This window comes from Plecotus auritus, assembly GCF_963455305.1.
Source record: "Plecotus auritus genome assembly, chromosome: 6".
NCBI lineage: Eukaryota > Metazoa > Chordata > Mammalia > Chiroptera > Vespertilionidae > Plecotus > Plecotus auritus.
Window position 1 is genome coordinate 112,040,716 of NC_137773.1, and position 27,153 is coordinate 112,067,868.

The following is a 27,153-nucleotide window of genomic DNA, read 5'->3' on the forward strand; positions in this document are numbered from 1 at the left end:
TGCACACAAGATGCCAGCACCAGTGAGGGCAACTGCGTAGGAAGTGTAGAGAATCTTCATGGGCAATGTCATGGGTGCTCATTTAAAAAGTGCATTCCTATAGGAACACTTTTCCATTTTCTTTACCTTGTGCGTGTCCTTGCTCAGATGTCTGAGCAGTCCGGATAGGCTCATTTAACTAAAGGGTTAACTAACCAGTACTTGTCTTTCTACTCTGAGCTGTCAGGAGGAAAAAGTAGCATTGGAAAATATGTGAAAAGTGATTTATTTTCAATAAATTCTTCTAAGGTATATTCTGGGGTCAACAGAGTAACAGCCCAACATTAGAAATCCTCTTTAGTAGTGGTCGGAAGAACACAAGATCCTACAAAAGCTGGGACTGGTGAACAGAAACCGTACCACACATAATGACATTTATCTACGACAGAAAAGCGGGCTAATACATACTTGTTAATTACAAGAATTGCAAGAAGGACGGAAGCAAAATGGACCAACCTCCAATTTAACAAAAACAGTGGAGTCCCAATCATGCATCCACAGAGGTGGGCTAAGGCACAGTGGGGGTGAGGAAGTTGGAGTACTGCGATTAAAAACCCCAGCTCATCTCAACAAAAATGGCTTGTTTCCTTTTATGCTGTCCATGGGGATTCTACTGGATTTCCTTTTAAAAAAGTATGTGGATGTGTGTGCGTGTAGGGGGGCACAGGAGGAAATTAGCTGATTCAAAAACTATTTTATGTATTTGAGAAACATACTCTTAATTTATTAAGTAATCATTATAAATCAAAAAATATTTTTATATCATAGTAATATACAATCCTGCTGAAAAAAGTAATTCCTTTTGATATAATAACCAATGTGCCTACTAGCCCACATATTGTCGCCACCATTAAAAGTGATAAAAGGTCACTGCAGTCAAGAATAACTTTATTCTTGCCCTGGCCGGTTTGGCTCAGTGGATAGAGTGTCGGCCTGCAGACTGAAGGGTCCCGGGTTCAATTCCAGTCAAGGCACATGCCCAGGCTGTGGGTTCAATCCCCAGTAGCAGGAGGCAGCCAATCAATGATTCTCTCTCATCATTGATGTTTCCATCTTTCTCTCCCTCTCCCTTCCTTTCTGAAATCAATAAAAATATATTTTTTAAAAAAAGAATAACTTTATTCTTAATGCACAAGTTAAAGCATCATCAAACGAACCCTTTCCTGAAAAGCACGTCTGCACTTTGGAGCAGGCCTCACCTGCACGGCGCTGTTGAGGAAGCAGCTGTTCTGGCCCGGCGCGTTGAGCAGGCCCTTGGTGGGTGCCAGCGACAGCATGCTCCCGGGCTGGTATGCCTTCCCCAGGTTGCTGCCCGGCTTCCGCAGGAACTTCACCCACGCCATGTTCAAGCAGCTCTGTGGGCATTAAAGCTGAGAATGGTATGCTCGTGTGATATTTTGATGAAACGGGTGCTATCTTGACGTGTCCACTGAAATATACTGCAGTCTATGACAATACCATGACCATCCACATCCATAGCTTTCCTGCTGCCAAATATTGTGAGGACTTTGTCAACTGAAACAGGGCACATGAACATTAAGTTCTAAAAACGAAAAAAGAAGGCTATTTTGAACAAGGCCTTAAAGATTTTTATGTGTTACATTTAAAAGTGATTTGTATAGCTTAAGATGAAAAAGACATTTTCTTAAACTGCTAAAAATAATGTTGATGAACAAATTTTTTTTAAAGTTCAAGCCATTTGTCTTGATGGTTTGAAAACAATGTAGCATTGGCATCTGGCACGATTCCTTTGGTTGTTTGTTTTCCTTAGGGCCTTTTAATAAGAAAGAAGGCTCTCTCCCAGGTGAAGTTATCAAAGGTGACTGACTCCATATTGCATATCCATGTAACCGCAAAGCAACTCTACAACAAAGAAAAAGAGTTTACATAAACATAAAGGGTAATCAACAAAGCCCCTACTTTACTATGTGAACACAAATAGTGAATACATATTTGAAATGTTGAATATCTATATAATAAAGAGGTAATATAAAAATTGACCCTCACACCTTCACAAGATGGCTGCCTACAACCAGGCCGGCAGGGGGGTTAGTGAGGGACGACCAAACAACTGAACAAGCAGGCTGCGTGGGGCGACCAGGCCAGCAGGGGGGTTAGTGAGGGACAACCAAATGACTAAACAAGCAGGCTGCGTGGGGCGACCAGGCTGGCGGGGGGTCCGTGAGGGGTGACCAGGCTGGCAGGGGAGCAGTTGAGGGCAACCAGGCCGGCAGGGGGGGGGGCAGTTGGGGGCGACCAGGCCAGCGGTGTGGGGGGGGGGCAGTTAGGGGCAATCAGGCCGGCAGAGGGGGGCAGTTGGGGGCGACCAGGTCAGCAGGGGGGGCTGTAAGAGGTGGTGTGGGGTGGGCAGTTAGGGGCAACCAGGCTGGCAGGGGGGTGCAGTTGGGGGCGACCAGGCTGGCAAGGAGGGGCAGTTGGAGCAACCAGGCCAGCAGGGGGAGCAGTTGGGGGCGATTAGGCCGGCAGGGGGTCAGTGAGGGGTGACCAGGCTGGCGGGGGGGGGGGGGGGGGAGGCAGTTAGGAGAGACCAGGCCGGCAGGGAGGGGGCAGTTGGTGGCAACCTGGTCAGCAGCAGGGGGCAGTTAGGGGCGACCAGGCCAGCAGAGGTGTTAGTGAGGGACGACCAAATGACTGAACAGCAGGCTGCGTGGGGTGAGCAGGCCAGCGGGGGGGCGATCAAAAAGGGACGATCATGCTGGCACGCAGAGGCAGTGAGGGGCAATCAGGCCGGCGGAGGGGGGCAGTTAGGGGCAACCAGGCAGGCAGGCAGGGAGTGATCAGGCTGGCACACAGAGGCAGTGAGGGGCCAACAGGCCAGCAGACGGGGGCAGTTAGGGGTCACCAGGCCGGCAGGCAGGGAGTGATTAGGAGCCAGCGGTCCAAGATTGTGAGAGGGATGTCCAACTGCCAGTTTAGGCCTGATCCTAGGGTTCAGGCCTAAACCGGCAGTTGGACATCCCCCAAGGGGTCCCGGATTGGAGAGGGTGCAGGCTGGGCTGAGGGGACCCTACCCCCGTACACGAATTTCGTGCACCAGACCTCTAATATAATCATAAAAAGATTAAAACCAACGTTCTAAAATATAAAACCAATGTTCTAAATGAAAATATAGTTTACCATTAAAAATTGTTTAAATATCAATGTGACATCAAACCCTATAGAAAACAGACTGTTGCCTGTGGGGAGAGGGGACATGTGCAAAAAGGTGAAGGGATTAAGAGGTACAAACTTCCAGGTCTAAAATAAGTAAGTCCTGGAGGGAACGAATAGCACAGGGAATCTACTCAGTAACATCGTAATAATCTAGTCAGTGCCAGAGAGTCACTAGATTTAACATGATCACTCGTAAGAGAGAGAAATGTCAGATTACTATGTTGTACACTTGAAACTAATATAATATTGTGTCAATTATAATAAAAAAATAAAATAGTTTTGCACATTGACAATAAGTGAGAGAGATTATTTGGTCCCACTTGTTCAGGGGATAAAATTTGCACAATATCCAGCATAAAGCATTTTTGTAGGTGTTACCATGCTACATCACTTTAAAAACTAATGAAACTAGTATAAAACAAGAATTTTCAGCTCTTAATGTAAATTAAAAAAGCTTACACTTCCCAAACACTGTGTGTGTTCAAACAGTGCATTATTATTCAGCCATGAAAAGGAATGAAGGACTTACAGCTGAACGACATGGAGGAACACTGAAAACATTGTGCTGAGTGAAAGAAGCCAGTCACCACAGACCACATCGCACATGATTCCATTCATTCAAAATGTCCAGAACACAGCAATCTAGACAGACAGCATGTTGGTGGTTGCTTAGATAGGAAAGTGAGGGCTGTGGCAGTGGGGGCAAGGAGCGACAGCTGAAGGGTATGGTGGTTCTTTCTGAAGTGATGAAAACATCCTACAATTGTGATGTACTAAAATCCACCTTAAATGAGCGAATTGTATGGTATATAAATTATCCTATATAATAAAAGGCTAATATGCAAATCAACCGAATGGCAGAATGACCGGTCGCTATGATGCGCACTGACCACCAGGGTGCAGATGCTCAACACAGGAGCTGCCCCCTGGTAGTCAGTGCGCTCCGACAGGGGGAGAGCCGCTTGGCCAGAAGCCGGGCTCACAGCTGGCGAGCGCAGTGGTGGTGGTGGGAGCCTCTCCTGCCTCCAAGGCAGTGCTAAGGATCAGCAAGCCCGGCTTCTGGCTGAGTGGGACTGGGCCTAACACAGCAGTCAGACATCCCCCAATGGGTCCTGGACTGCAAGAGGGCACAGGCCGGGCTGAGGGGACACACTCCCACCCCCAGTGGACGAATGTCATGCACCAGGCCTCTAGTATTTCAATGAAAGCCACTTTTTACAGAAAGAAAAGACCACACGGCAAGCTAGCGTTTGCTCTCCTTGGAAAAGCCTGCTTTCGAGGGTTTGGCTCTGAGAGCTTAGGATTCGATTCGGGAGGATTCCCAGCCCAGCGACTGGTAAGGTGGTCTCTGCACCTGAACTAGCAGCAGCATGGGTTCTCCAGACCCCTGCTTCCTCCTGCAAGCCTGGCACTCGGCTCTGTCCCAGACGGAGATGCCTGTGTCCCACCACGTAATGCTCCCGCCTCTGATTGAGGACATTTTCTGTCATAGTAATGCCTCGCTGGAGGAGTGAGTGTGCCCTGAGTAACTCCACTGGGAGAAAACTACTGGGAGCTAGTGCCTGGTTCCCACCAGACCTCCGCCCATGACCCTTCTCCGTCTGCTGACTCTGCTTTAGGTCCCTTCTCGGGAACACAGCATGGCAATGAGTCAACAATGTGCCCACTGAGTGCTCCGACTCCCAGTCACTGAAAGGAGGGCCGGGGTCTAGGAGACCCCACCCAGAGGGCTACACAGTCAGTAAGAGCGACTTTGTTTCCGTCAGGCTGGCAAAATTTAAAGTAACACTGCAAGAGGGGATAAACAGACATATACACTGAGTGGCCAAATTATTATGATCTCTGAACGCATAATAATCTGGCCACTCAGTGTATATCCTATATAATAAAAGGCTAATATGCAAATTGTCCCCTCAACCAGGAGTTTGACCAGCAGGCAGGTTGGCCAACCACCCAGGTCCCCTCCCCCTGGCCAGGCTGGCTGGACCCCACCCATGCACTAATTCATGCACCGGGCCTCTAATACACAGACACACACACACGCACGCACGCACGCACGCACACGCACACACACACACACACACACACACACACACACACACTGAGTGGCCAGATTATTATGCGTTCAGAGATCATAATAATCTGGCCACTCAGAGTATTGTTGACTAATAAAAAAATGTAACCATACTATAAACCCATGTGGCTATAGTGTACTATCTACCTAGCAACAACTAATAAAATATAAAACAAGGCCTGGATGGTGTGGGTCAGTGGTGGAGCATCAACCTATAAACCAGGAAGTCACAGTTCAATTCCTGATCAGGGCACATGCCCGGGTTGTGGGCTCAATCCCCGATGTGGGGCATACAGGAGGCAGCTGACGGAGAAGGGTCATGGGCGGAGGTCTGGTGGGAACCAGGCACTAGCTCCCAGAAGTATATATGTTTTCTATGAGCCTCTGAGCAGGGAGCAGTGTGTGTGTGTCTAACTGAAATGGGGGTGGACAGCCGAACTAGAGGATAAACATGGAAAACACCTGCATGAAGAAAAACTATAGCATGTATATTCATCACATGTATGCATCACATGAGTTAGGAGTGTATGTATACGCAAATATACAATTAAAACAAAAACGATACACATGGAAAGATTATAGTAAGGAAGATATTAATTGAAGAATAGATGCCCTTTGATATACAAAACCGTTGTCACTATATATAGAGTAATTGGAGAAGACTGTGTTAGAAAATTTATAAAACAAAAATAAAAAATAAGAATAAAGAAATACTCTACCACCAACAACAAAAACAGTGGACTTTAAGTAATTTTCAATGTCCTGCACTTTTTGCTCTATGTCTTTGTGAAAACAGGACTGTGCTGTGACTTCCCCTACATGCTCGTTTCCACAAGTGACTTAAGAAGAGCCTGCATGTGCACCCTGAATACGGAACACGAGCACTAAGGACACCCTCTGAGACACAGCCTCCAAAGAGAGGGTGCCGCGGCAGGCACCCCGGGCATGGCTCTGCTGGCGCAGCCCCAGCCTGAGCTCCGGCTTGGCCTCCCTTCTTCTCCTTGTCAGCCGGTGACTTCATCCTCCAGTTGCTCAGAACAAACACCTTGGCATCACTTCTTACTCCTCTTTCTTACTGAGTGAAAACTCGGGAAATAAAGTGAAACCTCCATCAACAAGCCCTCTGCCATCAGTGTTCCCACCTAAGAAGACCGAGGCACAAGGGGTCCAGGACAAGTCCCCACACGCGGGCAGCGGAGACAGGGCCAGTACTAGGCTGATGGGAGGTGGGTGCTCTCAGGCCTGCAGAGCAGTACAAACAGGAGGGTACACCTGCAAGGATCCACACAGCCTGCTCACCTGGAAATGGGCGTGGCCACCATGAGAGGGCAAGAGTGTGTTACGCAGGCTGAAAAGCTTAGAAGCCAAAGTGTAGTGTCTGGTGGGTTCCTGATGGGCCCCTGACAAGCATGGAACACACGCTCTGACTCAGGATTCCCAGTTGTTTATTCCACCCTGGAAAGGCTCCAGCAACACAGCACACCTCTCAACCACGGAATCATTAAAGGCACGGCAGTTGCTACCATCACAATCTCTGTAAAAGGCTCAGAGTTATTGTAGGAATCATAAACCATGGATAAGAGACCTAATAAATACCCAAAACATAGTAGGCATTCAGTAAATGCAAGCATTACCAGTATAATGATAGCAACACGCGATCTTTGATTTAAGTGATTTTTAACAACATAAACAAACATTTGAATAAAGGAAAAGCTGTACTACATGGCATTTTATATCCCACTTTGCCATCTTTCTCCATTTCCTTAAGCTGCTGTATCACCCTTGACCATGGCCTTCAACCAGATTTAGTGGGGTCAGATGAACTGTATAATAAAGTATCAATTTCTAAATTTTAAAGTTTGTTAATAAGTCATTCTTAGTAGAAAATAAGCAATTTCATTTATAGAGCTGTATATTGCTCTATGAAAACTTAACATGTGAAAAATTCTAATTTACAAAAAACCGGGAATGCTTCATTTCAAGTGGAATTACCACCACATTGTTTCAAACTTTCATTTGCAAACTGGACTAGAGAAGGAGAAATGAATTAAAACAGTAGAAAGCAACACATCAGAAATACTCGGGCAGCTACTCAAATAATCACGTAAGCAATGGAGAAGATTTAATTTAGAAAAATTCAATCTATGTGGTCCTCTCATCTGCAGGGGTGGATGCCTGAAACCATGGATAGTATCAAACCATATATATACATATACATATCCTAATAAAAGAGTAATATGCAAATTGACCATACCTCCGCTACACCCACCAGCCACGTCCACCAGCCAACCAGGAGCAAATATGCAAATAAACCCAATCAAGACGGCTGTGGCCACAGAGAGCAGGAGGGAGGCTTGGGTTTCCCTGGCAATGGAGGAAGCCAAGCTTTCCGCACACCCTGGCGGGCCCAGGCCTCCACTCCAGGCTACAAAGTTTCAATTATAGAAGATAAATAAAGCCCAACAGAAATGGTGGCAGCCACGGAGCTGGAGAGAGCAGGAGGCTAGGGTTGCCCCTGGCGATGGAAGAAGCCAAGTTTCCGCACACCCTGGCCTGCCTTGGCCTCCGCTTAAGGCTACAAAGTTTCAATTATAGAAGATAAATAAATCCCAACAGAAATGGCTGCCGCCACAGAGGGAGCAGAAGGCTTGGCTCCAATCCAGGCTACAAAGTTTCAATTGTAGAAGATAAATAAATCCCAGATACCAGGGCCTCCACTTGGGTCGCCGGGGGGCGTGGCTGGCCTGCAAACCACCACAGGCCCCTCACCCAGGCTGCCCCACGCCCCAAGGGAACCCCCACCCTGATCAGGGCAAACCACCACAGGCCCCTCACCCAGGCTGCCCCACGCCCCAAAGGAACCCCCACCCTGGGACACCCGTCAGGGCAAACCAGCTGGCCCCCAATCGTGCACCAGACCTCTATCATACCTAATAAAAGAGTAATATGCAAAATGACCATCACTCCAACACACAAGATGGCTGCCCCCATGTGGACACAAGATGGCCAGCAGGAGAGGGCAGTTGGGAGGGACCAGGCCTGCAAGGGAGGGCAGTTGAGGGCGATCAAGCCAGCAGGGGAGGGCAGTTGGGAGGGACCAGGCCTGCAAGGGAGGGCAGATGGGGGTGATCAGGCCTGCAGGGAAGGGCAGTTGGGGGGACCCAGGCCTGGAGGGGAGAGCAGTTGGGGGGTACCAGGCCTGCAGGGGAGGGCAGTTAGGGGCAAACAGGCTGGCAGGGGAGCAGTTAGGCATCAATCAGGCTGGCAGGGGAGTGGTGAGGGGGTGATCAGGCTGGCAGGCAAAAGCGGTTAGGGGCAATCAGGAAGGCAGGCAGGCGAGCAGTTGGGAGCCAGCAGTCCTAGATTGTGAGAGGGATGTCCGACTGCCCACAGGGATCGGGCCTAAATGGGCAGTCGGACATCCCTTGAGGGGTCCCAGATTGGAGAGGGTGCAGGCTGGGCTGAGGAACACCCCCCCCCGTGCACCAATTTCGTGCACCAGGCCTCTAGTGTGTGTGTGTGTATTTTCCTATATCCACATACCTATGATAAAGTTTTATTTATAAATTGGGCACAGTAAGAGACAACTAATAATAAAATAGAAAAACTATATGCTCAGCTGGTGTTGCTCAGTGGTTGAACATCGACCCGTGAACCAAGAGTTCAATTCCCAGTCAGGGCACAGGCCTGGGTTGGGAGCTCAATCCTCAGAGAGGGGCAGTAAAAGGCAGCTGATCAATGATTCTCTCACATCATTGATGTTTCTATCTCTCTCTCTCCCCCTCTCCCTTCCTTTCTGAAATCAATATATTTTTTATTTTTTTATTTTAAATCTTTATTGTTGAGAGTATTACAGAAGTCCCTTTTTCCCCCCATAATCCTCCTCTGCCCAGTTCCTGCCCTGCCCCAGGCCATCACCATCCTATTGTATTTGTCCTTAGGTAATGCATGTATGCATATAAGATCTTTAATCTTTTCCCACCTCTCCTCCCCATCCACCTACCTTCCCTCTGATATTCGTCATTCCGTTCTATGTTTCCATGCCTCTGATTCTATTTTATGCATGTTTATTTTGTTCATTAGATTTCTTGTTCATTTATTTTGATTTTTATTGATAGATATGTATTTATTACCATTTTATTGTTCATATTTTCTCCTCCTCCTCTTCTTAAAGAATACCCTTCAACATTTCATGTAATACTGGTTTGGTGGTGATGAACTCCTTTACTTTTTCTTGTCTGTGAAGCTCTTTATCTGACCCTCAATTCTAAATAAGAGCTTTGCTGGGTAGAATAATCTTGGTTGTAGGTCTTTGCTATTCATCCCTTTGAATATTTCTTGCCACTCCCTTTTGGCCTGCAAAGTTTCTGTTGAGACATCAGCTGACACTCATATGGGCACTCCCTTGTAGGTAACTAACTGCTTTTCTCTTGCTGCTTTTAAGATTCTGTGTTTAACCCTGGGCATTTTAATTATGACTAGGGGGCCAGTGCACAAATTTGGAAGGAACTGGGAAGGAACTGTGGGCCGTGAGGCTGCAGTGGGCAAAGGGGTGCCCCCGCCTGGCCCCTCCCACCGTGGCCCCCAGTCCCATCTGCCAGCAGCCCCGCTTCCACCGCCGCTGCTCCCAGGTGCTGAAGGCACGGAGTGATTGGGGCGGCACCAGCAGTGGGTGCGAGCGGGGCTGGTGCCGTCAGCGGGTGCAAGCAGCAGCTGCTGCCCCGATTGCCCCTCAGGAGCAGGGGGAGGTGGAGAAGTGCTCGGGGATGGTTGGGGCCGGCAGCCTCCGCTCGCACCCATGACGGCGCTGAGTGATTGGGACCAGCACCAGGTACTGGCAGCAGGTCTGAGCGGTGGCTGCTGGCCCTGATCAACCCTCAGGAGCAGGGGAAGGTGGAGAAATCCTGAGAAGCGATCGGGGCCAGGCACCAGCAGTGGGTACAAGCAGTGGCTCTGGCACTGGTAGTGGGTGCGAGCAGGGTCGGTGCCCGCAACAGGTGCGAACGCCAGGCAGGACCGCAGCACATGGGAGCAAATAATTTGCAGTAACCACCAGAGGCTCGCCCTGATGACAGCGACCGGCGCCCCACCTTGGTCTGGCACCACAGCTGACATCATAGCAACCGGTTGTTCAGTTGTTCCGCCATTTGGTCTATTTGCATATTAGCCTTTTATTATATAGGGTATGTCTGCTGTGGGCCTCTTTGGGCTTCTCTTGTCTGGGACTCTGTGCTTCTTGGACTTATAAGTCTATTTCTTTCAGCAGGTAGGGGAAGTTTTCTGTCATTATTTCTTCAAATAGGTTTTCAATGTCTTGCTCTCTCTCTTCTGTTTCTGGCACCCCCATGATGCGAATGTTGGTGCACTAGAAGTTGTCCCAGAGAGTGCTGACACTATCTTCATATTTTTAGATTCCTTTTCTTTTTACTCTTCTCCTTGGGTGTTATTTACTTCCTCAAATTCCAAATATTTGATTTGATTCTCAGAATCCTCTACTCTACTGTTGAATCCCTGTAAACTATTCTTTATTTCAGCTAGTGTATTCTTAATTTGACTTTTTTTGGTCTTTGACATTCTCACTAAAACCCCTGAAAGTCTCACTAAGTCCCCTGAAGATCTCATTAAGAATCTTGAGTAACCTTATAACCATGGTTTTAAACTCTGTATCCACTAGCTTGCTTGCTTCCATTTCTTTCATTTGTGACATGTTTCTTTGTCTTCACATTGTGGCTGTTTCCCTGTGTTTGTTTTTATGTATTAGATAGAGCTGTTATGTCTCCTAGAAATGGTAGAGTGGCCTTGTGTAGTAGGTATCCTGTAGGGCCCTCAGCCTCCCCAGTCACCTGAGCTGGGCACTCTAGGTGCACCCCTGTGTGGGCTGTGTGCACAGTCTTGTTGTAGTTGAGCCTTGATTGCTGTTGGCATCACTGGGGGAAACTGACCTCCAGGCTAACTGGCTGTGGGGACCAGCTGTGACTATAGTGAGGGAGATGCTGTGCAGGAGACACCCCAATGGAGCAGGACTTGCTTCAGTGGGGCTCTGGTGCTCACTGAGTCTTCCCCTTGAGTGTGTCGCTTATGCATGTGTAGAGTTGTAATCTGGTGTGATCTGAAGCTGCCCACCGGGTGCACAGGGGCCTCTCGGGAGGTGCAAAGTCAGTCACTGCCTGGGACCAGCCGGCAGAAGTTACAGAGAGATCTGCAGATGCCTGCTATTTGTATTGGGCTAGGAACGGCCCAGGTGAGGCCCAGCTGTGAGGCAAGACAGGCTGGTGCTAGTGCTGGGTCTTTGGCCTTTCATTGATAGGTTTGGGGCATGCTGACTCCAGCTGCTGCTTGTTTAAGATATTTTAGCAAAGTCTGAAACCTGAGCCAGGACTGGCCATTCATGTGGAAAAGCAGCTGCAAACAGCTTTGGTAGAGCTGAAAATTGGATGGGGCGGGGGTCTCAGGGAATCACCAGGATGGAGCGAACAGTGTGCCACGCTGATGGAAACTCAGATATGGCTGCCAGTCAGCTCTGTGATGTGGGAGGTCCCAGCACAGGAACAATGACCCCCGCAAGCACGCCTGTCTGGGAGAAAGCTGCCCAGCATTCTTGCTGCAATGCCAGACAGTCCAGTTCCTTCCCATATGTCCCTGGATTCCCCCAAAGCCTCCACGTGGCTCTGGAGCTCAGAGGAATCAGGACCATGTAAATTCATACATGAGCCATTTAGGAGGAGCACCTGGGTCTCCAGCAGCCTCCATGTCACTCAGCTACAATCCCTGCTGGTTTTTACAGCCTGTAGTTATGGGGACTTCTCTTCCCAGCTCTGGAACCCTGGGCTGGGGGCCTGGTGTTCCAGAGCTGGGAACTGGGATCCCTTGCTTCTCATGGGAGGCCTTGGAGATATCACCTTCCGATTAAAGAAACACCATACATGGGTGTTGGACCAGCCTGTTCCATGCCTCCGCCCCTCCTACCAGTCTCAATGCACTTTCTTCTTTACTTCTCCAATTGTAGGACTTCCATTCAGTCAGATTTCAGGTAGCTCTAAAAATGGTTGTTCTTTATTTTAGTTGTAATTTTGATGTGGTTGTGGGAGGCAGTGAGTACTGTTGTCTACCTACACCACCATCTTGGTTCTCTCAATAAAAATATATTATTTTTAGCCCTAGCCGGTTTGGCTCAGTGGATAGAGCATCGGCCTGAAGACTGAAGGGTCCCGGGTTTGATTCCGGGCAGGGGCACATGCCCAGATTGTGGGCTCGATCCCCAAAATGGGGCATGCAGGAGGCAGCCAATCAATGATTCTCTCTCATCACTGATGTTTCTATCGCTCTCTCCCTCTCCCTTCCTCTCTGAAATAAATAAAAATATTAAAAAATATATATATTTTTTAAAAAATAGAAAAACTATATACTATTCTGTAAATGTTTCTCACTGCTCTCTACCAAACCAGCACAAATTCTTTTCCTTCTTCACAATTTCACAGATAGAAGAGTCCCTACCACAGACCTTGGCAGCCTCAGCAGCAGATTTCTTTCTTTCTTTACTAAGTGGTGAAAATTCACCTTTCACTTAAAGGAAGCACTTTCTGACTTCTCTTTGGCACGTCTGAATCACCACCATGGCTACTCTTGTGCTTTGGGGGCCATTATTAAGTAAAATGAGGGTGATGTGAACACAAGCACTGTGTTCTGAGACAGTGGGTGTGATACCCCAGACAGCTTGACTAATGGCAGGGGCATTCTCAGAGCGGAGATGCTGAGCCAGAGGCTGAGTCACCTTGGGACAGCAATGGACAGTGCAAGATGTCGTCACGCTACTAAGTATGGTGCATGATTCAAACTTATGAACTGTTTATTTCTGGAATTTCCATTTAGTATTTTAGCCCACGGTTGAGTGCATGTACCTGAAACGGGGAGAGCTAAATCACAGATAAGGGGACTGCTGCCTGTAAAACTTTTCAGAAAAATAACCACAAACATTCCTACTGACCATTTAAATTCATAAATAACATGAAGATCCAGCCGGCCATAAAAAAACAAGAGTGACCAAATGTTACCTTGACATTGGGGTCGCCTGGTCTCAGTGCTGAGAATGCTCCCATGCCCGCACAACCGTCCCCTGGGAGGCCCATCCAGCACTCTCCTGACATTTTAGATGATAGTACCTGTCGTCATCTTCAGATGCCCTTAATTATCTGTCTTCCCTGTGGGATACAGTATAAACCCTCAACAAAAGAATGTACGAAGTGCAGCAAGTGGTGCCTAATGCGAGGATGAGGTACTCTACTGTCCTTTGCTGGATCAGAACACACTTCCAGGTTCGGTGTGGTCATTGGTAGTTGAAAAGGGAATGGGAAGAGAGGAGAAGCGGCATCTCGTGAAGGCAAGAGAATGAGAAAAAAGACTATTTTATCTTTAGGATCTCAGTGCAGTTGGGGGAGGATTAGCAAGAACCAGAGAGGAGGCTCAGAAAAGGAAGAACTTACATATCTGACCACTGTAACACTGTCCTACTGGTTTTTTAATCCCTAGCGCCTATCATACAACTTACAGGTCAATAAATATTTATTGAACAAATTTGCTAACTTGGCAAAGCACAAAAGGTAAATATAAAAGTTCCAAATTCCAAAGGAAAAGTATTTCTTCAAACTGCTTTCTGCAGGTCGATATTTGCAAAATAGAAAGCTAATGTAATGATTTCCAAAAAATTAAATAAAAAAATACCATGACAACGCATGTAACTGATTTTGTTCATCGAAACGGCTAAGATATTCAAACATGGTTTATGTTGCATAACATTTTATTTTCTGATAAATTACAAATATGAACATACGATATAACTTTTCTGAAGTGACTCATGTAAAACTAAAATTGTTCAACTGGATGCAATGGTTTCTAGCGTTGGTGTGTCACAGCCACCTTTTGTAGCTCACGGAGCCTATGGACTCCTCAGAATAATGTTTGTTAATTATGTTAAAATTCAGCTCTAACCACAGGCTCTGGTTTTAAGCATGGAGCCCAGTTTAAGAACTCCTGGTAGAAGATACAGGTTAACCTGGAAAAGCAAAGAACAGATACTTTTTGCCTAAATATTCTAAATATGCAGTATTCCTAGTATTAAAAAATTTATAATAACTTGCCAAGATTAGGGTTTTATATAAAGTTATTCAAAGCTTATATTATCTTTGAAGATTTTCTCTGTGGTAGTATACAGGATGCATCCACTTCTTGCTCTTATGCGCATATGCTGCAATGCAAAATCTAAAATCATTACAGCTATACTAAATTAATAATATACTAACACCACATTTGTATCATCACTAATTTCTAGCTAGCTCTCCACAGATGACATAAGTTAGCTCATTCCTCCTTTTATCCAAGAGCTCGTGAGCAACATGAGGCTACATTGACAATCTTTTGGGCCCATGCATACCAGGCACGCTCAGAATACTTCCAGCTGCAATGGGTAAGCTACCTTCTGCAGGCTGTCTCTCAGGTCTATAATTGAGAAACACCTTATAGTTAGAGCTGTCAAATAAGAAGACGTGCTAGGTAGTTTAGTACCTAAGCGTCTCTGTAGGATAGCTTAATCTACCACTTTACAGATTTCAAACATATTTTAGGAAAATTGGAGGGTAAAGCAATATCCTCTGTGGAATGGTAGGCCAGTGAATTCCAAACAGTTCCCGCAGGCAAAATGCCTCTGATTTTGACTTGTAAATGTGTATATCACCTTAAAATAGATCAGATTTTCATAATTTAACTCTTTGTCTTGCTGAAACAAACTTCTAAACCACATAACTCCAAAATTTATTTCCTGATACTACAGTTTAAAATATTTACTTGACACTAAATAATATAAAAGACCTTGAGTCACAGAACATACTAAATTATGAGTTTTGTGATTTTCTTTTCTTTGTAAGGAAAAAAAGTAAAAAGTAAAATAGCTATCTTTTTAGAACCTACTTTTAGTACCATATAGAGAAAACAATAATATTAATGGATTGCCTTATTAGTATCAAGTTCCATGAACAATTTACCATATACCAAAATTTATAAAACGTTTTTCAAAAATTAATAGGGAAAAAGGAAGGTCTATTCTTGGGCACTTATTTTTTATACATAACAACCAGTGAGTTTAATTTGTGAACATATTTCAATAAATCACTTTCATGATTTAGGTCCAGTAATCATGAGCCTAGTCACGTTGTCCAAACAGCTAATTTCAAAATCCTCTAAAATGTAAAACAAAAACAAAAAAACTTGTTTTTTCAGGCCATACTTAACTCCTACCTACAGTGAGTTAATCTATTTGGAATTCTTATGACAATGGCAGATAAATCACATACTGTTTTTGCAAAATAAGTTTTGTTCGTTTAATTTCTCTTTAACAGTACACAGGATCTTTGCCTAGAGTCGACCATATCATGGAACATAAAAAAAAAGGAAAATAAAACTAACAAGTATCAATTTAGCCAAAAGTTCATTTTGTTTAAGTACTTGCTACTCCTTTTAAATACTGAGAATCAGCAATGCTTTTCTTTAAAGAGACCAGAACTAAAAGCGAATCAGACCCTCATCACAAAGAACTTCCTAAGTTTACTGTTGAACATCCCTCAAAAAACAGCCTTGAAAATTCCTTGCGGAAAACCTCTCCCCCCCCCCCCCCACACACACACACAAACTGGTTTTTCCCAGATAAAGCAACATTTGGCAAATGGCTGGGTGACACGTTAAGCCTTGCAGTGCATTTTGCAAGCCTTAATCAGACCTTGAGCTGATAAAGAAAACTTTGTAGCGGGATAACAAAACCTCCAAGGCACTCAGATTGCAGCTCCCGGACCCTCCCCAAGGCACCTGCGCAGGTACTTCCTGTTCTCCGACGACGTTTAAAACGCTTTGGTAAATGCCCCATAAGTGACCGTTTAGAGGCTAAACATTAACTTTGGAAGTGACTACTACCACCCAGCAACCAGCAGCCCAGAGATTCTCGCGGATGGATCCAGTCACCTGTCGTCTCCAAGGAGGGGCACCAAGCCGCGCGGACCCCTTTAAAGGCAGCTTCTGGGGGCCATGGCCGGGCAGTGGCGGGCGCCCGCATCCAACGCCCCGAGCGCCCCCGCGGGATTCAGGTCCTCCCGGGTCACTCGCCCGCCAATGCAGCAGCGCCGCCACCGCGACCCACTCAGCGTGGGCCCTCTGGCCCGGCCAGGAACCCGCGTGGGCCCCGGGAGTGGGAGTCGGACAGGGTCGCGGGGCTGGAACCCGGTGTCCCAATCGGGCCCGCGGGGTCGCAGGGCGCTGGGTCTCCATCCAGGGACACGTTCCGAAGACTTACCTGCGCTCGGCCCTTCCTCTCCCGCAGGGCGCCCTCCCGAGGGCCCAGCGCCGACTCGCGCCAGCAGCGGGCTGACGCGCCAGCCGCTGCCGCCACCGCCACCGCAACCGCCGCGCGCGGGGAACTGGAGCACAGGCGACCGGACTCCGTCGCCTAGAGCACGACCCTGCTCACGGAGCATGCGCACGCGCAGATACCCCGGGCCCGGCAGGGCAGTGACACCTGCGATCAACAGGTCCCGGCAGCCCCGCCCCTCGGCGCCGCGCGCTCGCCCCGCCTCCTCGGGCTGGCCCCGCCCCCACGCTCACCAGTCGACCCCGCCCCGCCCCGAGTTCCTGGGTCGGACTTGCGGGGCGGTATTCCCGCGGGGGTTCGATGCGGCGCGAGATCCCGCGAGAGCCGAGGTTGGAGCATCTTCCTAAGGCGGGAGCCGGACGCCGGGCTTGGTCTCGCTGCCGCGCTAGGTGGCTGCAGGTAGGGCTGGAGGTGCCGACGAGGGAGGGGCGAGCCCTCTCGTGCAGGTCACTCTTCCGGTGCTCGTGGTGGTTCGTCGGGAGTGTTCTGAGCTCAGGAAGCGAGTCCCCAGCGCGGGGCTTTGGGTCGCGTGTTTGTTACCTGGGAGCTGCGCGTCTCTCTGGCATCAGACCCTGTGCAGGTACGCGCTTCCCTTCAGCTGTCGGAGGCATGCGTACCAGTGTGCAGGGGTGTGTATCCCCCAACCGGTTGTTTCGTGGCTGTTAATAAAATGAAAGCTTTCACAGACCTGCTGACCTGGTTAATGGTTAATTGTGGTAAGAAAACTCTGGCTGCCTCCTTACCGTGCTTTCCAACAGGTTTTCAATTACATGCTGCTTGCTTCTTGGGAATTATGCTAAACTTGGTTTCGTAATAAATTGTTTCTTAGGAATAGTAGTAAGAAAAAAAAAAAAACCCACGGTCGTCTTTAGCATTAACGATGTCTCAGTCAGTAGTAAATAGTTTTGAAGCTCATTCCAAAGCGGGGGCAGGCAGGGCATTGATGTAAGTAAACGCGTAGGTAACTCAAAGTTTATTTGAAGAAATAAGATGATATAGGCGAATAGTACGTTGAACTGAATTGAGAATTTCTTGAGCACTTACTGTGTTCTCTTTACTGCATTAGGTACTGAAGGAAATTCAGTGAAATTTAAGACATGGTTCTTGCCTTCAAGAAATTTAAAACTTTTGAAGGAGAATAAAAACTCTACATTTTAAAAATGATAATAATAACACCATGAACTCCTCTGGGCTTCCCTAGTGCCGGTCTCCTGGTTCTGGGACTGCCTGGCTGATGCGTGTGAAATGTTCCTCCCTTGCGTGCCGCACCCCTCTAAGCAATAGCATCTTTATTCGGACCTCACCCAGGTACCTTCAATATGCCCCACATTGACATCGGCACCTACCATTTCCTACTTTGGTGCAGCGTCTCTCCCCACCCACCTGGAACCGAGCCCATTTTCATTCCCTGTTTCAGTTGGCCAAGTCAGAAATCCACAAGTTCCTCTATATTGCATTTTCTTCATTTCCTCTCTAGCCTGTTATCCAATTCTGTTGGCTCTTATGTCCTTAAGTATCTCTCACATCCACCGGTCTTAAATCTGTACTCTCCCTTCTTAGTCTATCAAGTAGTCATCCTCTCTCCTGACTCACCTCCCTGGGACCATCGCAGTAGCCTCTAGTTAGTCCCACTCCTGCCCAACCTCCATGCTACCCATAATCTAACATGAAAATATGATCACGAGATTCCTCTGCCAAAATTGTGCTGGGCTTCCCCGTAAGCAGCAGAGTCCCTCATGGCCTACGTCCTTTCCCACTTGCTCCACACTCCTGGCTCTTCTGAGATCCATCGCGGTTCCCTTGGGACCCTTCGGGTCTCAGTCCAATACCCGTCTCCTCCATGGAACTTTTCATAACTTTCTGTGATAGACTTGCCCTTCTTTCATCGTTTTGGGGCGTATTTCTATTATTACATCGATATTGTACTATAATTATTTCTATGCAAACATAACTGACGGAGCAACCCCCACCTCCACTCTTGAAAAAATAATTTGAACTGTGGCTCATCGACGCTTCCTCACTGGGAGATTACAGAAGAATGCCCACGCAGTTCACCCTGCTCTGAGGTTTGACTAAACCCTGACTCTACACTTTTTTAATCATATAATTTCAAACCTCCTGCCAGTTCTTGGCATGTCTAAGTATTGGGTTTTAAATGATGGATGTGTAATAGGTCACAAGTTCAGTGTCAAGAGGTGAATCTGAAGCAAACATGGAGAAAAGGAAAAGTGTCCTGCATATTAGGATAGAAATAGGCATTTTAAAATACATTTAAAACCTATGTTGTGACATTCCAAACTGCAAGGGTCCCAGGAAACGTTGTAGTTAGGAATAGCACAACATAGATTTTGAATGTATTGCCTCTGAGAATTACTGTTTGTCCTTGCCGGGGTGTGTGTGTGTTTGATGGTTTGATGCAATAGTTATTTCTGGATGGACCCAAATTTACGAAGAAGGATCTCTGTATATCACATTGGCATAAGATCATACAAGGGGGTGGGCTTGGCATGCCAAAGACCACCTAATGCCATGGCAGGTGTGCTCAGTGGTTAGAGTGTCGGCCCACTCACCAAAGGGTCATGGGTTCAATTCCCTGTTAAGGGCACATATGGGGGTTGCAGGTTCACTCCCTGCCCCCAGTCGATGTGTCTCTCACATCAGTGGTTCTCTCTCTCCCCCCTCCCTGCCTTCCACTCTCTGAAAAAAGCAATGGAAAAAATATCCTCTGATGAGGATTTTTAAAAAGGATCCCCTCATTGTTCAGCTGAGGCCTAGCCAGAGTTTGCACTACCTGCACCATCACACTGATACACCTGTTACCACTCTTCTGGAGTAAGGTAACTCAGACTCTGGGAAATGTGCTGCCTTCGGCTGGACCCACCCTATCACTGATGAGTAGCAGGTGTAGTGATGTTCCATCCTGAGGCGCTGGGATGCTGTAATTCCAGGAGGTGATCCCCAGCTCAAGGCGTGGTGAGCCAGGACTGAGCTGGGCGGGCTAGAGCAACCAACGGCTGAAGGAGCAGCAGCTGAACGGCTGACTCCGATTTAGATACTAGACAAACTGCTGCTGACAAGTTTTATTTCCTTACTAGCTAAGGTCCTGGAGAGCAGAGACCATACTTTTGCATTGTTTTATTTCCAGGGCACAGCACAGAGCCTGGCATTGATGCTTAACAAGTACATGCTCAGCAGATGGCGTGAAAAATTGGGAGTTTCATTGATCTTTTTAGAGAATAGAGACATCCGTGTGGGAAGGAATTGTTGGGGGGAGGGGGGAGCTTCTGTGGGAGAGCAAACATGAACCTCAGCCTGCAGGGTTCACTGAAGGTGGTTATGTTGAAGGCATTAGGGAAGAGACATGGCTACTTCAAGAGCAAATTTTTAGAAACAGGAATAAACAAGGCCAGTGTAGGGCTATGACAGGAAGCCTTTGTATGTTCTTGAACAAGATGATTACTTTGGAATTATATACAGAAGATTTGTAGGGGAAATTATAGCTAAGCAAGAAGATGAGCTAAACAGAGCAATTCCAGAAAAGTCTTCAGGCGGTGACTTGGTAATGAGGTCACCGGAACAATGCAGTCACTGGCCACCACTCCCTCCGGCACATTCAGCCCGGTGGCTGGGACGCATCCTCTCCTACCTTTGCCCCAACCTCGCTGACTGCTCTTCAGTGCCTGGCCCTGAGATCTCGTTTATCCTCATTGGTTTAAACCCATTTCCCACACAGGAGCCCAAGTAATCTATTTTGAATATAGACATGTCGCTCCCTGACTTAAAAATGTTCAATGACTTGCCATTTATATAAAATAAAATCCAAATTCTTGCCAAGGCCTGCAGACCCAGAATGCTCTGTCCCTAGCTCTCTAACAATGTCTCATACTGTCTGAAGCTTCACATTCTTAATTCCCTGTGTCTACAGCAGTGGCTCTCAGCCCCGGGGGTAGGGTGGGGGGGCTCCCAAGGGGCATTTGGTAATGGCCAGAAACACACTTCGGGGTAGGGAGGGCATCGCTACGAGTATCCAGTGGGAGAGGTCCCTGCTACAATGGACAGACAGTCCCCACCCCAGAATTCTATGGTCTAAGACAGTGGTCGGCAAACTCATTAGTCAACAGAGCCAAATATCAACAGTACAACGATTGAAATTTCTTTTGAGAGCCAAATTTTTTAAACTTAAACTTCTTCTAATGCCACTTCTTCAAAATAGACTCACCCAGGCCATGGTATTTTGTGGAAGAGCCACACTCAAGGGGCCAAAGAGCTGCATGTGGCTCGCGAGCCACAGTTTGCCGACCACGGGTCTAAGATGTCAGTAGTGCCAGGGTTGGCCAACAGCACCTTTCCCTGCATCTCCAATGGCGACTCCTTTCCATCCTCCATTCCCCAGGCTTAACTTCACCTTCTGAGAAGAGCCGTCCTAGACTCCCTATGGACCTCCATCCACTGTCCTTTTGATTCCCCACATACTTATCACAACCTGTGACTGTTTTGCTTATTTGCTTGCTTGCTTATCAACTTACTATTTAGGGAGAAAATCCCACGAAGGCCTGTCTCTCTTGGTCCTTCTGTCTGTAAAGTCTGATACTGTGGCCTGGAATAGGAATCGGTAGAGTTGTTCAACACCTGAGTTAGCATCTACGATAAGTCACGGAATGGAAACGGAACAATAAGACCTTCTTCTTTTTCTTTTTTCCTGTACAACTGAAATGTATAGTCACCAAGAGAAGAGGGTGGAGACCCCTGGAAAGAGGTTGCCGTGGTTGTCCCTGGAAGGCTGCTGGTCACTGTTAGAACTCAGATGCCCTCTGTGAATACGTCCCGAGTAGCTTCTCACAGTTGGAACCGGAAGTACAGTCATGTTATGGCCAAAGTAACTGTTGTCTGTGAAATGATAAAAATCAGTCAGAAGGGAAAGAAGGTAAGGGAGAAAAGCACCCAAAAATGAGATAAAACTACAATTTTACTTATTTATTTATTTGTTTTGTTAATCCTCACCTGAGAATATTTTTCCGTTGATTTTTTGGGAGAGTGGAAGAGAGAGGGAAAGACAGAAACATCGATGTAAGAGAGACACATCGATTGGTTGCCTCCTGCACGAGACCTGACCAGAGCCCGTGCTGGTAGGATCCTGCAATGGAGGTACATGCTCTTGACCAGAATCGAATCCTTTGGTCCACAGGCCAAGGCTCTACACACTGAGCCAAACCGGCTAGGGCAGTTTATAATCTTTTTTATTAAGTAACCTCTTAGAAAGTTAGAAAACCTAATTATTTATTATGTAGACTTCTGATAAAGCTGGTAAGAATGTATTTGGAAATGTGGCTAATATACATGTCATTTCCTTCGATTGAGAAAATGTCTGTGGTGAATGTGGATTGCTTTGTCTTCTGCTTTCAGTAATAGAGCCAGGCCACTTAACCACAGCATGGGCATAGCGCCAAGGGGGGATTTCTCCCTCTTCTGGCCACGGTTCTTGGTAGGAGTGACTCAGGCTAATTAGCATCCTTTCCCAGGAGTTTTCACGTTAGAACTTGCAGGAAAGATCCCTTTTTTCTCTGATTGGAAAGCTGTAGAGAGGTGAGCTCTGAGCTGCTGAGGTGATGGGCCTTGCCATGGAGTAGTTGGTTGGGAAGAGTAAGGCAGATGTTGGGAGGAGAGAGAGCCCTGAGGGTCCTGCATCCTCTTATAAAATAGGGAATTCCAGAGGCAAGTGTTCACTGGACCCTTTCAACGCTTAGCAGCGTGACCTCTTGTTACACATCAGGAGATCAAACTCGGTGTCCGTGGCATCTTACTTACCAGCCCACATTTGCTAGTTAACCACAGTTAGTGGTTGAACCAGTGGACTCCATTTTTGCTAACTTACTGTCAGCTTAGGCGATTTCATTACCCTTCTGTGTTAATTCACGTTGAAACATTCTAATTGTCTTATCTGCAAAATGGGGATGAGAAGTAATACTTACACCTGATGTCCTTTGACAAGGCCCCAGCTGAAAGCAGCTGTAAAGCCCTGTACTGTGTTATTATTATGGCCATTACTGCTGTTCTGATGATTGCTGCTGTCATCGATGATAATGTGGTGCTCTACGAACCTATATATTGTTTTCCTTGCTGTGGTGTGTACTTACGACAACCTCAGAGACCCAGGAGGCTTCAGATGTCCTCTGGTCCGGCCTCCCCTCCCTGATGGGTTGTCCCTGACCTCTGTTCAAATGTGGTGACATGGATGGAAACGCTGAAGGTTCCAGGGGAGCCTGTTCCTCTTTAAGACTTCCTCAGCTCTTCCGAAATGTTCATCCTGGTGATTTTCATCCACCTCCCAATAATGTCCACAGGCTGTCTTACTTTTGTTCTTTGTGGCCACAGAAATCTGTACCTATTCTCTTTCCTGTAAGACTCTTCAGCTTTGAAAACATCTCTTGTGTTTTCCAGCTAAAAATACTCAGTTCTCTCAATTGTTGAAGGCCTAGTAAATATTAAACTAATCAAACCAAGTTCATCTCATCCTACAAAGGATTTAAAGGACATTCTTAACAAAGTAAAGTGAAATAAAGTGAATTCTAGAATATACTATAAAACAGTGGTCAAATATTAATCAGAGAAGGAATCAGAGCTACGGGCAATTAAAATGCAAGTGGAACGTAGAGAATGAGATCAAAAGAACAGACATACGCATGAGCCTCTGGCTTCAACCTGTTTGGCTCTGAACTGATTTCAGAAGTGACTGTGACATTGAAGTTATCAGTAACAGGAAGGTATTTTTCTGTCATCATCTAAAACACTGCTTTCCCCCACGTGGGCCTGGCCTCCATCTAAGGAGGCTCTTATCTGTGTGCACTGACAATGGGCTCATCAACAAGTCCCAGCTCCTCCTCGATGCCCTGAAATCACACTGCACTTCCATTATCAACTTTGGAAAAAATGTGGCACCCAAAAATAAAACGAGGTTTTTACAATCGGCCAGATTTATGGTTTGGGGGAATTATATCCTCTCTGGGTGTTTTTATCGGGACAGTTTAAGATTGTTTTAACTTGTTTTGCAACTATGTCACTTTGTTAGCCAATGGAAGTTTATGTTGAAAATACTGAATTTTTATTGTTGTTTTTTTTTGTCTGTGTGAATTTATATTAAGCCAGGTCCCCCAAATCTTAATGCTGTTAGTTTTTTTAGACACAAATGTTTATATTGCCTCAGAACACAAGCAACTTAATCATCTGTTTCTTTTCTTTAAAACATCATATTAGATCTTGAAGGTTTTTTGTTGTTGTTTTTTAATATATTTTTACTGATGAAAGAGAGGAAAGAGAGGGAGAGAGAGATGGAAACATCAATGATGAGAGAATCATTGATCGGCTGCCTCTTGCACGCCCCCTGTTTGGGATCGAGCCCGCAACCAGGGCATGTGCCCTGACCGGGAATCGAACTGTGACCTCCCGGTTCATAGGTCACACTCAACCACTGAGCCACACCGGCCGGGCAGATATTGAAGTTTTAACCATATTGCATGAGATTCACTGCTCTGCCTAGAGTTTTGTGTTGCCAAGTTAGGATCTTCTTTGTCTTCAGCTGAATCATTGGGGCAGATGTCGAAGAAAGCTGGACTCCTGACACTCAGCTTGAGCTGGAATCCAAGTTCACCTGGGTGGCAGCATTAAAACTGTTTAGAAAGCCAAGAAGAGACCATGTCCAAGGGCAGCATGGTGCTGTAACAACCATGCCTCTAGACCCGGACAGACCTAGGTGCAGGTCCTGACCTTGTCACTAAGATTCTGCATGGCCCTGAGCAGTTATTAACTTCTCCTAACTGCGGTCTCCTCATCTGGATGCTGCCATGGGTCCTAGCTGGTCCCCAGGATTAGTAGGGTTGCCAACCCCCTGTGGGCATTTCTTTGCCTGGTTTTTAATTTTTTTCTGGCAGTGTTTGTAACCTGAGAGAAAGGATGAAAGGAACAGTCATGGAATCTCTTGTGTTCAACAGCAACCTGATGCCATAGAATGTTGGAGGGAGACTGTGGAAGTCTTACCAAATAGCTGCCTGGCTGTGGGCTGGTGACTTCAACTCTTCTAACCTCTCTTTCCTGATCCAGAAATGGAAGGATTGGATGACAGACTTCTAAATGCGCATTAAATAATGACTGGGGACAAGACCCCTACATTTTTGTTCCCAGTCTTTATTTCATTCCAAAACGTGCGTCAGAAACCAGGTGCCTTATGCAGATTGTTTTACTTAACTTCCCAAATAGTCCTAGATATTACTACTTAGATATATTACATCCTTATCTTAGAGACAGTGCAGTGAGGTCCCTAGCACACGTCAGGCAGGCAGGAACCTGCCTGGTGGCAGCCGTGGTGGTTCCGTTAGCAGAAATGAGCAAGGCAGTATGGCCTCCACTAAAAAACACAGAACTGAAACATCTAGAGATTTTGTCATTAAGCCATTCACTAGGTTTTTTGTGCATAAATATCTCTATTTATAAAACACATTTTATAACATATCCTCCTATATAATAAAGAGGTAATATGCAAATTGACCGTCACATCTTCACAAGATGGCACCCCTGTGTGGTCACAAGATGGCCGGCAGGGGAGGGCAGTTGTGGGCGATCAGGCCAGCAGGGGTGGGCAGTTAGGAGTGACCAGGCCAGCAGGGGATGGCAGTTAGGGGCAACCAGGCTATCGGGAGTACAGTTGGGGGTAACCAGGCCTGCAGGGGAGGGCACTTGGGGGCAACCAGACCTGCAGGGGAAGGCAATTGGGGGTGATTGGGCCAGCAGGAGAGCAGTTGGACGTTGATCAGGCTGGCAGGGGAGTGGTTAGGGGTGATCAGGCTGGCAGGCAGAAGCGGTTAGGGGCAATCAGGCAGGCAGGCAGGTGAGTGATTGGGAGCCAGCAGTCCCAGATTGTGAGAGGGATGTCCCAGATTGGAGAGGGTGCAGGCTGGGCTGAGGGACACCACCCCCCCAGTACACGAATTTTGTGCACCGGGCCTCTAGTTTTATATAAGACTAGAGGCCCGGTGCACGAAATTCGTGCACGGGTGTGTGTCCCTCAGCCCAGCCTGTACCCTCTCCAGTCTGGGACCCCTAACTACTTGCCTGCCTGCCTTCCTGATTGCCCCTAACCGCTTCTGCCTGCCATCCTGATCACCCCATAACCACTCCCCTGCCAGCCTGATTGATGCCTAACTGCTCCCCTGCCAGCCTGTTTGCCCCTAACTGCCTTCCCCTGCAGGCCTGGGTCCCCCCCAACTGCCCTTCCCTGCAGGCCCAGTCGCCCCCAACTTCCCTCTGCTAGCCTGGTCACCCCTAACTGCCCTCCCCTGCAGGCTTGATTGCGCCCAACTGCCCTCCCTTGCAGGCCTGGTCCCTCGTAACTGCCCTCCCCTGCTGGCCTGATCACCCACAACTGCCCTCCCTTGCAGGCCTGGTCCCTCCCAACTGCCCTCCCCTGCTGGCCTGATCACCCACAACTGCCCTCCCCTGCAGGCCTGATCCCTCCCAACAGCCCTCCCCTGCTGGCCATCTTGTGGTGGCCATCTTGTATCCACATGGGGCATCCATCTTTGACCACATGGGGGCAGCCATCTTGTGTGTTGGAGTGATGGTCAATTTGCATATTACTCTTTTATTAGATACAATAGAGGCCTGGTGCACAGGTGGGGGTCAGCTGGTTTGCCCTGACGGGTGTCCTGGATCAGGGTGGGGGTTCCCGTGGGACGTGGGGCGGCCTGGGTGAGGGGCCTGTGGTGGTTTGCAGGCCGGCCACGCCCCCCGGCGACCCAAGCAGAGGCCCTGGTATCTGGGATTTATTTATCTTCTATAATTGAAACTTTGTAGCCTTGAGCGCAGGCCAGGGTAGGCCAGGGCAGGCGGAAAGCTTGGCTTCCTTCATTGCTGGGGAAACCCAAGCCTCCTGTTCACTCTGTGGCTGCAGCCATCTTGGGTTAATTTGCATACTTGCTCCTGATTGGCTGGCGGGCGTGGCTTGTGGGTGTAGCGGAGTGATGGTTAATTTGCACATTGCTCTTTTATTAGATAGGATTCGTTAGAATTGTAGCAATGGGAAGGACCTGGGAGACTAGTTTTAGATCTCTCACTGTGCATGCAATTAAACTTAAGCTCATGGAGGCATACTTACCCAAGCTCATGCTGGACACACTAAGCCAGGACTGTGGGCCAGTCCTGAACCCTCGGAAGGGCCTGGTGTCAAATAAACTCGGAAGTTTCATGGGAGATGGTGTTGCTTCAAGCGCAGTGACATCTCTCTTGTATTCGAGTTTTGGCACCTGGGTGCCCTCTGAAAGTCCAAGGGAGGGGATTGTGGGAGAAGTCAGGCCGAGACCGCCTCTTCTGAACCGGGATGTCCAGGCATTCTCTAACTTGAAGCACACGAAGGTGTTTGGAAATTTACCAGATGTATTTTCCCACCCCTGGGGAACCTGACCAGGCTAAG

The 27,153-nt window shown here is 47.4% G+C and overlaps 1 protein-coding gene across 4 annotated transcripts in view; it reads right to left on the bottom strand.

Annotated features, from left to right (window-relative positions):
- The window catches only part of USP53 (ubiquitin specific peptidase 53), a 52,042-nt gene extending 35,142 nt beyond the window's left edge, over positions 1-16,900 (bottom strand). For 2 of the 4 annotated variants that reach the window (XM_080674197.1, XM_080674195.1), the window contains exons 1-2: positions 16,620-16,900; positions 1,239-1,902 (exon numbers count right to left, since the gene is read on the bottom strand). In XM_080674197.1, coding sequence (XP_080530323.1) covers positions 1,239-1,382 — 144 coding nt within the window. In that variant the 5' untranslated portion in view covers positions 1,383-1,902; positions 16,620-16,900. The remainder of the gene's footprint in view (positions 1-1,238; positions 1,903-16,619) is intronic. The other 2 variants (XM_080674198.1, XM_080674196.1) reach the window with 1 other exon arrangement.
- Between the last annotated feature and the right edge of the window lie 10,253 nt (positions 16,901-27,153).